General features: G+C 43.5%; 1 protein-coding gene across 1 annotated transcript in view; it reads right to left on the bottom strand.

The window, feature by feature from the left end:
- Window positions 1-13,609, bottom strand: part of LOC111959945 (zinc finger protein 385B-like) — a 192,039-nt gene that overhangs the window by 6,094 nt on the left and 172,336 nt on the right. The window contains 3 exon segments of the mRNA XM_070437586.1: window positions 246-430; window positions 807-1,181; window positions 3,939-4,137. Coding sequence (XP_070293687.1) covers window positions 246-430; window positions 807-1,181; window positions 3,939-4,137 — 759 coding nt within the window.

Below are 13,609 nucleotides of genomic sequence, written 5' to 3'. Positions count from 1 at the left end.
CATATTTAGAGGTGAATTCTAGGATTTTAAATAAGTCATTTCCCAGAATGTGTTTCCCCAGTCCCCCCTCTGACCATACTGTATTGTGATTGACCTAATATCGGCATAAAGAAATCTCACAAATCTTGCATGCGCGCTGGCTGCTGATAGGCTAAGATTTATTTCTTCATTTGTGCACAAGAAAATTAAAGAGAGGTAAAAACCCAAGGGTCTTGAAAGGCCTGTCACGAGACACTATGGTGTACCTGTTTGAGCTGGATTTCTGAGTTGACGTGGACGTCACAGATCTCACAATAGAACGTCTTGTTCTGCAGTCCGGAGCCTTTCAGCACGGTGGTGGCCTGGACTTTGAGCTTTGAGCCCGGTCTGGGATAGGCCTTAATTGGGCCTGCGCCGTTCCTCGCCTCAAGCATAGTTTTGTGTTTCGAACCTTCAGGGGACAGAAGAAAGTGCAAAAACATAAATAAATATATTGCACATGGAAAATACCATAAATAAAACATAAAAAGAACACTATTTAATTTGTTTGGTTTAAAAGTAGAACAGATTTTGTTTTCCCATCCAAAATGTTCATTGGTCAGCTTGAGATCCAACAGTGTTTCTCTGACCTGGGTATTACGTCTGACCTCACTATAACTACATAACAGCCATATGTGTCAATGTTAGCTAACAAACATCTGACATATTGAGCCCGTGTGCAAGCCCCCCTCCCCCCACCCAACACACACACACACGCACTCCTCGGGAGGAGTAACACCAATGTTAACACGGCGGTCGAATAAACAGAAACAGATGCTGGAACACACCTGTGTTGTGGGCCTCCAGCTGCGACAGAGAGTTGACGGCCACTTTGCAAAGCGAACAGTACAGGAGCTTTTTGGCTTTTTCCTCCTCCGACTCTGGCGTGGGCTGAGTTGCTGTAGCAGCGGCAGTGGTGGGGGTCGTGAGCCCAGGCTTGGTGCTGATGCTGCCACTGCTCTTCATAACAGGCGCCTGTAGTTGTACTTGTGTAGCTGATGGGGGGCTGGCAGGCGTGGGATCACATAGGACGGGATTACAGGGACTGGGGACGGCCATGGCTGTTAAAGCTGCCAGGGAGGAGGAGGTGGAGATGATGGGGACGAAAGCATTTGGAGAAGCCAAGGTTTCATCTGCCGTGCTAGGAGGCACTGCGATTTGTTCTGAGATCAAGAAAGAAAGAGGGAGGGAGAAGGAAAGAGAGAGAGACACAACATCTGACAGTTAGTCTGGGAGCGTTAACAATATTACAACTTTTGGTGACACATTCCCTTATATTTTTATTTTGGTGTGTTGCGTAAGAGTTTGATCCTTGGGGGATCAGCTGAGTAGCAGTAGTAGGACCGAGCCACTGGCCAGTGGTGTTTTCTGTATCTTTATCTCTCTCTCTTTGTGTGTGTATGTGTGTGTGTGTGTGTGTGTGTGTGTGTGTGTGTGTGTATGTGTGTTTGTGTGTGTGTGTGTGTGTGTGTGTGTGTGTGTGTGTGTGTGTGTGTGTGTGTGTGTGTGTGTGTGTGTGTGTGTGTGTGTGTGTGTGTGTGTGTGTGTGTGCATATGTGTGTGCTTCAATGTGGCCCTCTGTCAATGTTACAGAGCCTAGTTGTCAAACTCTTGTCCCCTCTATTGTGACACTGAGAGGCCCTGTCCCTCCACCCACTCAGAACCATGTACTGTACCAGAACACCATGGAGGACATTGCCACAAGGCAAGGTGCCTGAACTCATGCTCACACCCACAGTCCCACAGCATCCCTCCACCCCTCCATTCCTTCCACCCCTACCCACACACCACACCACACCACACTCACCCTCCAAACCCATGCTCCAACTCCCTGCATTAGGAACGCACTGTAGCTTTTTCCATGAATGTCATTTTGCATTTGTGATCCTCTCAGAAAGTTGTGTAGTATTCTCTTCAGAGAATAGTGCTCTCTTTACACCAACTACACCAGCTGGCACTATGACATCTACAAGCTACACGCCACTACACTGGTCTATATTTGGTCTAAACTAGCATTTGAAAGTCTTCATTAAACCTTGCTTCATTAACTCTAATTTTCACTAAAACTCTTCTATGTACTCTTTGAAGACAGTTTGTAAAGTTAACATAACATTTCCTAAGATAAGGTTATTAAATACATTTGGGTGGCAATGTGTATCAATGTGTACATAGTCCATCTGTAAATAGCCCACCCAATCTACCTACCCCATCCCCATACTGTTTTTATTTACTTTTCTGCTCTTTTGCACACCCGTATCTCTACTTGCACATCATCATCTGCTCATTTATCACTCCAGTGTTAATCTGCTAAATTGTAATTATTCGCTACTATGGCCTATTTATTGCCTACCTCCTCATGCCTTTTGCACACAATGTATATATACTTTCTTTTTTTCTACTGTGTCATTGGCTTGTTTATTGTTTATTCCATGTTGTTCCATGTGTAACTCTGTGTTGTTGTCTGTGTCACACTGCTTTGCTTTATCTTGGCCAGGTCGCAGTTTTAAATGAGAACTTGTTCTCAACTAGCTTACCTGGTTAAATAAAGGTGAAAAAATATATATATAAAAAAAATGAACTGATACACAAAACAACACCTGATTCAAAACTTTGTTCTTCTATTTAAATCTATCTAAATTATTATACAACATTCTTGCAATCAATAGAATGTTATGTATATGGGGGATACAACCATCCCAGCTCTGCTGATTTTGCTGGGAAGAGACAGAATCATTAGATCACTTGTTTTGGTCCTGCCTATAGTATGTAGCTTGTTTCTGGTCACAGGTTCAGGAATGGCTGAAAAATAACAAATCCAGCTAGGCAGTCTGTGACTCCGACTAACAGTCATTGGATGTGACTCTGTGAAAAGTGGCACGCACATGGCACCCTATTCCCTAAATAGTGCACTACATAGAGCTCTTGTCATAAGTAGTGCACTAAACGGGGAATAGGGTGCCATTTGGACACAGACACAGAATACTAAGGAGTAGTATCGCTGGCTCTGGATCATTACAGAACTTGAACCTAATCTCTGAAGAGGGCTGAGCAGTGACTTTCTATCTGTGGTCCAAATGGTACCCTATCCCACTACTTTTGAACATGGTCATATGGGCCCTGCTCATTAGTAGTGCACTATATAGGGAATAGGTTTCATTTGGGATGCAGTTTCTGAAACCCTCTTACCTGCAGTTTGGACCCCAGGAAGAGTAGATGCTGCCTTGGCAACAGCTAATGGGGATCCTAATCAAATACTAAATAGCTCCTAATGGGCTCTCCCCTGATGTGAGGCCAGACAATGTGACTTAAAAAAATATCAAGATCCAACAGAAATTAGTGCAAATGTACATTTTACAACACATTGGTTTAGATTTGAAGCTTTCTTTTCTGCCTTGGTTGGTAACACATGCATGTGGTCTATTCCGACTGTATTCATCTATACATGAGTCATTAGATATTATCGTCTGTCCCCTATACGCTACTCCCACAAAGAAACTTAGAATTATTCAATGACATTTAAAAAAAATAAATGGATGTGGTTTAACTACTTTATCCCAGTGAGCAAAACTGGTTGAAATGCATGGCAATGAGCATGGCACTTGTCACACTAATGCCTGTTAATGAGTCATTCAATTGGTTAAGGCATTTGTCAGACTTAATTTAATGAGAAAAACACTTATTCCAAAGACACATACAGTACACGCATGCACAAGCGTGCATGCACATCCACACACACACAACACACACACCCACACACACACACACACACACACACACACACACACACACACACACACACACACACACACACACACACACACACACACACCGCACAAAGCAATGCAATGACACAAGATAACACTCAAGGCTAGAGCATGGAGAGAAATGGATGACACACAAGAGCTAAAGTTTCCACATACCTGGTTGGTCAGAGTTGCTGCCCCTGACAGTGCTGGTCAAGGTGGTGGAGGTTGTGGTGGTGATTGTCTTTGCACTGTCCAGGGGAGGAGGAAGTGGAGGAGGAGGAAGGGAACTCTTAGGCGGCTTATTCTTGGTGTTCTCCTGTGCTTTGAGCTTCTTGGCATGTTTACTGCCTTTGTAGTGCGCCTCGGCTTGGCTCTGCAGAGGGAGAACAAATGAACCATGCAATCAGGCTCGTTTCTCACACAACAGGTCTCAGTCATGGACTGCAATCACATCGCATCACATAGGACAAAAATACCACACACACACACACACACACACAACACACACACACACACACACACACACACACACACACACACACACAGACAACACACACAACACACACACACCACACACACACACACACACACAACACACACACACACACACACACACACACACACACACACACACACACACACACACACACAACACACACTTCAATCACAGCTTTCATAGATAGGCCCAATCAGAGGGAAAATTAGAGAGATGTTTGATTGGATCAGGATGGTAGGGTGGATCAGGGTGTTAGGATTTTCATATGGCCAAAGGGAAGAAGTAGGGTGTGTGTGTGTGTGTGTGTGTGTGTGTGTGTGTGTGTGTGTGTGTGTGTGTGTGTGTGTGTGTGTGTGTGTGTGTGTGTGTGTGTTGTGTGTGTGTGTGTGTTGTGGTGTGTGTGTGTGTGTGTGTGTGTGTGTGTGTGTGTGTGTGTGTGTGTGTGTGTGCGTGAGAGAGAAAAAAAGAGAGAGAAAAAAAAGAGAGAGAGAGCGAGAGAGAGCTTTAGACAAAATAATTCATGATAAGAAAAATGAACAAGAAATGGATTCTAGTGAGTGAGCAAAGAGCATTTTGGAGACTGAGAGTTTTAAATTGGTTTGATTGTACACTCTATATCCTGGATATATGGGGAAAATGACTACAACACACTCAGCGAATCTTTATGTTGATTTAGATTTAGGAGTGGAGTGGAATGGGATATCACCTCACCTCAATGTGGTCTGGTGCATTGAGTCGCTATAGGTTAATAGCTATATTTTACCAATCTTGTTTCTCACATCCTGTCCTTGCACATACAATCATTAGAAGTAATTCAAATTGAACCATGGTCCACTTCTCTGAGGTGGAACATTCCTGTCTCTTTTCCTTTTAAAGGTTTGTGGTCCTCTTCATCACACACATATCTTTCAACACCATGCTGCTATGGAAAGGTGCATTAATTGAGGAGCAAACTGAAGTGAAGATATCCCTGTGGCTATAACGTTTACAGAAAACACCTAGGTATCCATGGAAACTCAGAACCTCCAACCCTGGAGTGAGAAATCTTTAGAAAAGTCACTGATCTGAGGACACATGAGTCACTAGTGACATGAGATTATATCTGTGACTCAAGGGTTGCATCCCAATTGCCACCCTATTCCTAATATAGTGCATTACTTTTGACTAGAGCACTATGTGCCCTAGTTAAAAAATTGTGCCCTTAATAGGAAATATGATGCCATTTGGAATACAGACAAGATGACTCACCCATATTGCCATGAGACAACCAGTCAGATGAAACACCAGAGGAAATGGAAAATCAAGAATGTTTTCTCTGTCATAGATTAAATGAGACACTGTTTTTCTCAATACGCATACTACTGTGCTCCACACTCATGCTCCGTGTGCATTCTCTGAGGATGTTCTCTAGAGTACGGTCTTGTGAGGACGAGAGTGTGGAGAACGGATAAAACATTACAATTGAGAAGTACTCGCACTTTCCCTACGGTATAACCTCACGCTGCACCTCCCCATTCACTGAACCTTCTTCCTGCCAAGACAATGGCAATAGAAACAAAACAAGATATACACAAAGAAACCGTGAAGCACGGGGTGGCAGCATCATGTTGTGGGGGTGCTTTGCTGCAGGAGGGACTGGTGCACTTCACAAAATAGATGGCATCATGAGGACGGAAAATGTTGTGGATATATTGAAGCAACATCTCGACATCAGTCAGGAAGTTAAAGCTTGGTCGCAAATGGGTCTTCCAAATGGACAATGACCCTAAGCATACTTCCAAAGTTGTGGCAAAATGGCTTAAGGACAACAAAGTCAAGGTATAGGAGTGGCCATCACAAAGCCCTGACCTCAATCCCATAGAAAATTTGTGGGCAGAACTGAAAAAGTGTGTGCGAGCAAGGAGGCCTACAAACCTGACTCAGTTACACCAGCTCTGTCAGGAGGAATGGGCCAATATTCACCCAACTTATTGTGGGAAGCTTGTGGAAGGCTACCTGAAACGTTTGACTCAAGTTAAACAATTTAAAGGCAATGCTACCAAATACTAATTGAGTGTATGTAAACTTCTGACCCACTGGGAATGCGATGAAAGAAATAAAAGCTGAAATAAATAATTATCTCTACTGTTATTCTGACATTTCACATTCTTAAAATAAAGTGGTGATCCTAATTGACCTAAGACAGGGAATTTTTACTTGGATTAAATGTCAGGAATTGTGAAAAACTGAGTTTAAATGTATTTGGCTAAGGTGTATGTAAACTTCCGACTTCAACTGTATGTGTGAATCGTAATAATCTACCTAGCCATCTAGTTTAACAGACAAAAATGACCAAAAACGAATGTTATGCAAGGTAGATGTCAATTCTTCACTGGTAGCTAGCTAGCTAACAATTCTTCATGGCTATCTGACAAGCTAACAGTAGTAGGTAGCCAGTTAGCCATATTGACATACTATGGGCTTGCAATCTACGCACACTACAGTGGGTATTGTGGGCAGGGAAATATGCCAAAATTAACACAGCATGTATTTATTAACGTATCAAGATAAAATATTGTAGTCAGGCAACATATCAGATATGAATGGGAAACATTTCATTCCGAAGTCTGAGTTTATTTAGTCTCGCTTCAGCTCAAATAATGGCCATCATTGATTTCAATTTTAAAAATGACATTTTAACGGGGTTGCGTCATATTTATGTGCATACTTTCCGTTGAAGGTTGCATCGATGCATGCTTCAAAATATGTACAAACGGAGTACGCATTCGACAAGTGCCCTCCGTGCGCCGTTTTGCATGCTTTGATTTGGACTCAAGCCCAATGTCCACCAGATGCATATGCGTTTTGTTTTGATGGATGTATATCAAGCATTTTCTGTACTTGACGCACATGTGCTTCGCTTTTCAACTCGCTAAAAGCTAGTTGGAGTCTGTGTGTACTTCCGTTTGTACTACCGCATGGTAAAGCAACACACAAGTTGAAAATATTTTTATTTTACATTTATTTAACTAGGCAAGTCAGTTAAGAACAAATTCTTATTTTCAATGACGGGATGCAGTGCTTTAGACTGCTGCGCCCCTCGGGAGCCCCAATATTGAATGCATGCGGTACACAAAACGCACCACAGCCTGACTTCCGCTGGAATGCAAAGAGTTTGATGCATCTGCTGGACATGAGGCATCATACTCTGACTCTCGTGTGCTCCAATTTGCATGCTCAGAGCACGGTAGTACACATTTTGAGAAACACCCACTGTGTGTACACACTGTTCGAATGGAAAAGGTGTCTAAAGATAATTAAGATCTTAAATTGCCTAGAGATTTGCTTTCCTGATAGAAGAGAGAACACTGAAGAAAAAGGCCAATATTCTGCAGATGCAGTGAACAAGTAAACCTTTATGTTACTTACAGTAGGTGTAGTTGTCAATGAATTAATTCCTGATGATTAGAGTAGCAGAAGTGGGGACACACTAGAAAAAGTATTATTACATACAGTAATATTGTAGATGCCTTTCTGTTTCTACAGTATCAGGCGGTGTCAGAGGAAGGCCCTACAAATTGGCTAAGACTCCAGCCACCCTAGTCATAGACTGTTCTCTCTGCTACCGCACGGCAAGCGGTACCGGAGCGCCAAGTCGAGGTCCAAAAGGCTTCTTAACAGCTTCGACCCCCAAGCCATAAGACCCCTGAACAGCTAATCAAAGAGCTACCCTTTTACGCTGCTGATACTCTCTGTTTATAATCTATGCATAGTCACTTTAACTCTACCTACATGTACATATAACCTCAATTACCTCAACTAACCGGTGCCCCTGCACATTGACTCTGTATGGTACCCCCTGTATATAGCCTCGCTTGTTATTTTACTGTTGCTGTTAGTTATTTGTTACTTTTATTTTTTATTTATATATTTTATACTTAACACTTTTTTTTTCTTAACTTCTTAAAGCATTGTTGGTTAAGGGCTTGTAAGTAAGCATTTCAATGTAAGGTTGTATTAGGCGCATGTGACATATACAATTTTATTTTATTTTATTTGTTGTTTTTGTTGTCAATTCTATCCCTGTATTACTCCATACCTGAGGTCAAATACACTATATATACAAAAGTATGTGGAGACCCATTCAAATAAGTGGATTTGGCTATTTCAGCCACACCTGTGTATAAAATCGAGCAAACAGCCATGCAATCTCCGTAGACAAACATTGGCAGTAGAATGGCCTTACTGAAGAGCTCAGTGACTTTCAATGTGGCACCATCACAGGATGCCACCTTTCCAACAATTTAGTTTGTAAAATGTCTGCCCTGCTAGAGCTGCCTGGTCAACTGTAAGTGCTGTTATTGTGAAGTGTTAACGTTTAGCAGCAACACTGGCTCATCCGCAAAGTGGTAGGCCACACAAGCTCAAAGAACGGGACCGCCGAGTGCTGAAGCGTGTAGCACGTAAAAATCATCTGTCCTTGGTTGCAACACTCATTACCGACTTCCAAACTGCCTCTGGAAGCAACGTCAGCACAAGAACTGTTCGTTGGGAGCTTCATGAAATGGGTTTCCATGGCCGAGCAGTCACACACGCCATTGGACTCTGGAGCAGTGGAAATGCGTTCTCCAGAGTGATGAATCCCGCTTCACCATCTGGCAGTCCGATGGACGAATCTGGGTTTGGCAGGTGCCAGGAGAACACAACCTGCCCCAATGGAGAGTGCCAACTGTAAAGCTTGGTGGAGGAGGAATAATGGTATAGGTGTCACACCCTTATCTGTTTCACCTGTCTTTGTGCTTGTCTCCACCTCCCTCCAGGTGTTGCCCATCTTCCCCATTATCCCCCGTGTATTTATACCTGTGTTCTCTGTTTGTCTGTTGCCAGTTCATTTTGTTCATAAAACCTACCAGCGTTTGTTTCCCTGCTCCTGCCTGTTTCTTGCTCCTGTTTTCTAGTCCTTCCCAGTTTTGACCATTCTGCCTGCCCTGAGACTGCCTGCCATTTTGTACTTTACTCCACCGTTTTGTACTTTACCCCACTTTACCCCATTATTGAACCCTGCCTTCCCTGACCCTGAGACTGCCTGCCATTCTGGACCCGTTACACCCTCTCTGGATTATTGACCCTTACCTGCCTTGACCTGTTGTTTGCCTTCCCCTGTTTTGGAATTAAACGTTGTTTCTTCGACACTGTTTGCATCTGGGTCTTACCTTAAAATGTGATACTGGGGCTGGTTTTCATGGTCGGGCTAGGCCCCTTAGTTCCAGTGAAGGGACTTAACGCTACAGCATATAATGGCATTCTAGACTATTCTGTGCTTCCAACTTTGTGGCAACAGTTTGGGGAAGGCCCTCTTCTGTTTCAGCATGACAATGCCCCCGTGAAGATTTCCCTTCACTGAAACTAAGGGGCCTAGCCCATGACAAACAGCCCCAGACCATTATTCCTCCTCCACCAAACTTTACAGTTGGCAATATGCATTGGGGCGGCATATAGCGTTCTCCTGGCATCAGCCAAACCCAGATTCGTCCATCAGACTGCCAGATGGTGAAATGTGATTCATCACTCCAGAGAACACATTTCCACCGCTCCAGAGTCCAATGGCGGCAAGATTTACACCACTCCAGCTGACGCTTGGCATTGCACATGGTGATCTTAGGGTCGTGTGTGACTAATCGGCCATGGAAACCCACAGAGGTTCCGTTCTGTGAGCTTTTGTGGCCGCTTCGCGGGTGAGCTGTTGTTGCTCCTAGACATCTCCACTTCACAATAACAGCACTTACAAATGACCGGGGCAGGTTTTAACAGGTTCAGAAATTTGACTAACTGACTTGTTGGAAATGTGGCATCCTATGACGGTGCCACGTTGAAAGTCACTGAGCTCTTCAGTAAGGCCATTCTACTGGCAATGTTTGTCTATGGAGATTGCATGGCTGTGTGCTCGATTTTATACGCCTGTCAGCAACAGGTGTGGCTGAAATAGCCGAATCCACTCATTTGAAGAGGTGTCTTCCTACTTTTGTATATACAGTATTGTGAATAAAAACATGTCTAGTTAGATATCTTGCTTTGTATAATTTTATAAAGACAAGTATTTGGTTGTAATGTTGCAATGTTTTATACCATCCTCCAGGATAGCTACTGCATGGGTTTGCAGGCTTTTGTTCAAGCCCTGGTCTAACCACATCGTAGCCTAAACATCAGCTGCTCAACAGGACCTTGATAAGCAGACTTGGGTGTTTCAGGGCTGGATTAAAAGCCTGCACACCCAGGAGCTCTCCAGATGGGGGGTTGACCACAGTACAGTTCTACTTTGTGGGGGGTTAAGTGCCTTGGTCAAGAGCACAACGGCAAGAGATGGTAGGTACATGGGATCAGACACAGCAACCTTCCAGTGTCAATAATGCTTAGTTTTTCATGTAAGCTATAATAATAGTTATTCAAATCTGATTAAAAGTCACGGAGAAGTCATGGAAAATGTGTATAAACCCTTAACAGTGAATAATCAGAGGTGTCTATAGCATAATGTCATTTGTGAAAATCGGCGAGCATAGTCTAATGCACCGACTTGGAAAAAGACAGCTCCTGCACTTCTTTCATCCCAAGTTAAGCACTGTGTACAAACAGAGCTTTCAAATAGAAACACATTGGCACACTGTTACAAGCTGTCTTTAGGCCATACTGAGTAGTGTTTGCATTTGTTCTCCATTACAGACACCGTAGGTATGCATTATGTCAGCACTCTGTGGACTAGCAGAGAGAATTTATAGAGACATTTAAAGCTGGAGGGCCAAGTGCCAGTCTTGTGAATGTAGTTGGACAAGTGCTCTTGATACACTCTCTGTATCCCTCTCTCTTTCTTTCTCTGTTTCTCTCTCTCCGCCTCTCTCTCGCTCTCTGTCTCTTTCTCTCTATATCTTTCAGGAGCAGGCATTCTTGTGACACACTCCTGTACTGCAGTGCGTTCAGTACGTGCATGCGTGTGCATGTGCATATGTAACTGAATCACTGAGATGAATCAGACAATTATGCTCTATTCATGGTCTGTGTTTTCACGCAAGCTGTCACAACTAGTACCTTAGTTTATTAAGTTCACCACAGTCACAGTCACAGTCTCAGCGCATGCAACCTCACCCTGGTGCCCTGGCTCCTTCCCAAAAGCTTTTGTTGTAGATACTGTAAAATGTGTGTACTTTTTAGACCTGGCAGACGATTCTCATGGTGGAAATCTCACGGAATCTAAACACGTATTGGTTACCCAAGAACTGTTACTGGTTGACTAATTAAATATAAAATCAAACTAAATAGACTAGATAAAAGTTAATTTAAAAAAGAATGTGCCATGATTTCTATGTTTATAAGAAATACTATTGCAGTGTGTTATGGTATTATAGCTGTTTTCTTTTCCACTCTTAGTGAGGCCACTTGAGAAGCCCGGCAGATGTTTTTTTGTGTGGTGTTGTGGCCTCGTTAACTGGAACTTTTAATAGCAGCTAATATGGAAATATGCATTATCATGAGAGCTCAAGTGAATTTTCATTGCACATGACAAATAAACTTGAAACTTGGTTACTGGTTAAATAAAAGTGCCACGATTTCTACATTTACATTTACATTTAAGTCATTTAGCAGACGCTCTTATCCAGAGCGACTTACAAATTGGAAAGTTCATACATATTCATCCATATTCATCCTGGTCCCCCCGTGGGGAATGAACCCACAACCCTGGCGTTGCAAGCGCCATGCTCTACCAACTGAGCCACACGGGACCGTTCTACAAATTCTCTTTGTGGTGATATATTATTGGTGTGTTTGTTTTATTCCCACTGCTGTTGAGGCTAATTGAGGGGCAGATGTGTTTGGGCCAAGTTAACGTGGAGAGTTTTGTTTTAAAGACAGGGTTAATCTGGAATGGCCTGACCTTTGGGTCTTCTTCTAATCTACTATGTTTCTCCAGAAAACAAAGATCATCCTATTAAGTGTTAAGAAACAGCCACTATATTAATCATAGCTAATTAAAACATTATGGAAAAACCACATTAATTTTACATGTGATCACGTGAATTGTTACATGGAACTACACATGTGATAACATGGAACTACATATGTGATAGCATGGAACTACACATGTGAAGTGTTTCAAAAACATGTTTTCACATGATTTTGCATGTGAAATTTCACTTAAAATCATGTGATTGGGGGTAGAAGCTGTTTAGAAGCTTCCTGTACCGCTTGTCGTGCGGTAGCAGAGAGAACAGTCTATGACTAGCGTGGCTGGAGTCTTTGACAATTTTTAGGGGCTTCCTCTGACACTGCCTGGTATAGAGATCCTGGATGGCAGGAAACTTTGCCCCAGTGATGTACTGGGCCGTACGCACTACACTATGAAGTGCCTTGCGGTCGGAGGCCGAGCAATTGCCGTACCAGGCAGTGATGCAACCAGTCAGGATGCTCTCAATGGTGCAGCTGTAAAACCTTTTGAGGATCTGAGGACTCAGGCCAAATCTGTTCAGTCTACTGAGGGGGAATAGGCTTTGTCATGCCCTCTTTACAACTGTCTTGGTGTGCTTGGACCATGTTCGTTTTTTGGTGATGTGGACACCAAGGAACTTGAAGCTCTCAACCTGCTCTAACACAGCCCCGTCGATGAGAATGGGGGCGTGCTCGGTCCTCTTTTTCCTGTAGTCCACAATCATCTCCTTAGTCTTGATCACATTGAGGGAGAGGTTGTTGTCCTGGCACCACACTACCAGGTCTCTGACGTCCTCCCTATAGGCTGTGTCGTCGTTGTCGGTGATCAGGCCTACCACTGTTGTGTCGTCTGCAAACTTAATGATGGTGTTGGAGTCGATGGTGTTGGTGCCTGGCCGTGCAGTCATGAGTGAACAGAGAGTACAGGAGGGGATTGAGCACGCACCCCTGAGGGGCTCCTGTGTTGAGGATCAATGTGGCGGATGTGTTGTTACCTACCCTTACCACCTGGGGACGGCAAGTCAGGAAGTCCAGGATCCAGTTGCAGAGGGAGGTGTTTAGTCACAGGGTCCTTAGCTTATTGATGAGCTTTGAGGGCACTATAGTTTTGAACGCTGAGCTGTAGTCAATGAATAGCATTCTGACATAGGTGTTCCTTTTGTCCAGGTGGGAAAGGGCAGTGTGGAGTGCAATAGAGATTGCATCATCTGTGGATCTTTTGGGGTGGTATGCAAATTGGAGTGGATCTAGAGTTTCTGGGATAATGGGGTTGATGTGAGCCATGACCAGCCTTTCAAAGCACTTCATGGCTACAGACGTGAGTGCTACGGGTCGGTAGTCATTTAGGCAGGTTACCTTAGTGTTCTTGGGCACAGGGACTATGGTGGTCTGCTTG

Source organism: Salvelinus sp. IW2-2015, linkage group LG36 (genome assembly GCF_002910315.2).
Source record: "Salvelinus sp. IW2-2015 linkage group LG36, ASM291031v2, whole genome shotgun sequence".
Taxonomy (NCBI): domain Eukaryota; kingdom Metazoa; phylum Chordata; class Actinopteri; order Salmoniformes; family Salmonidae; genus Salvelinus; species Salvelinus sp. IW2-2015.
Note: the sequence above shows the minus strand (reverse complement) of the source record. Positions and strands in the feature narration are given on the sequence as shown.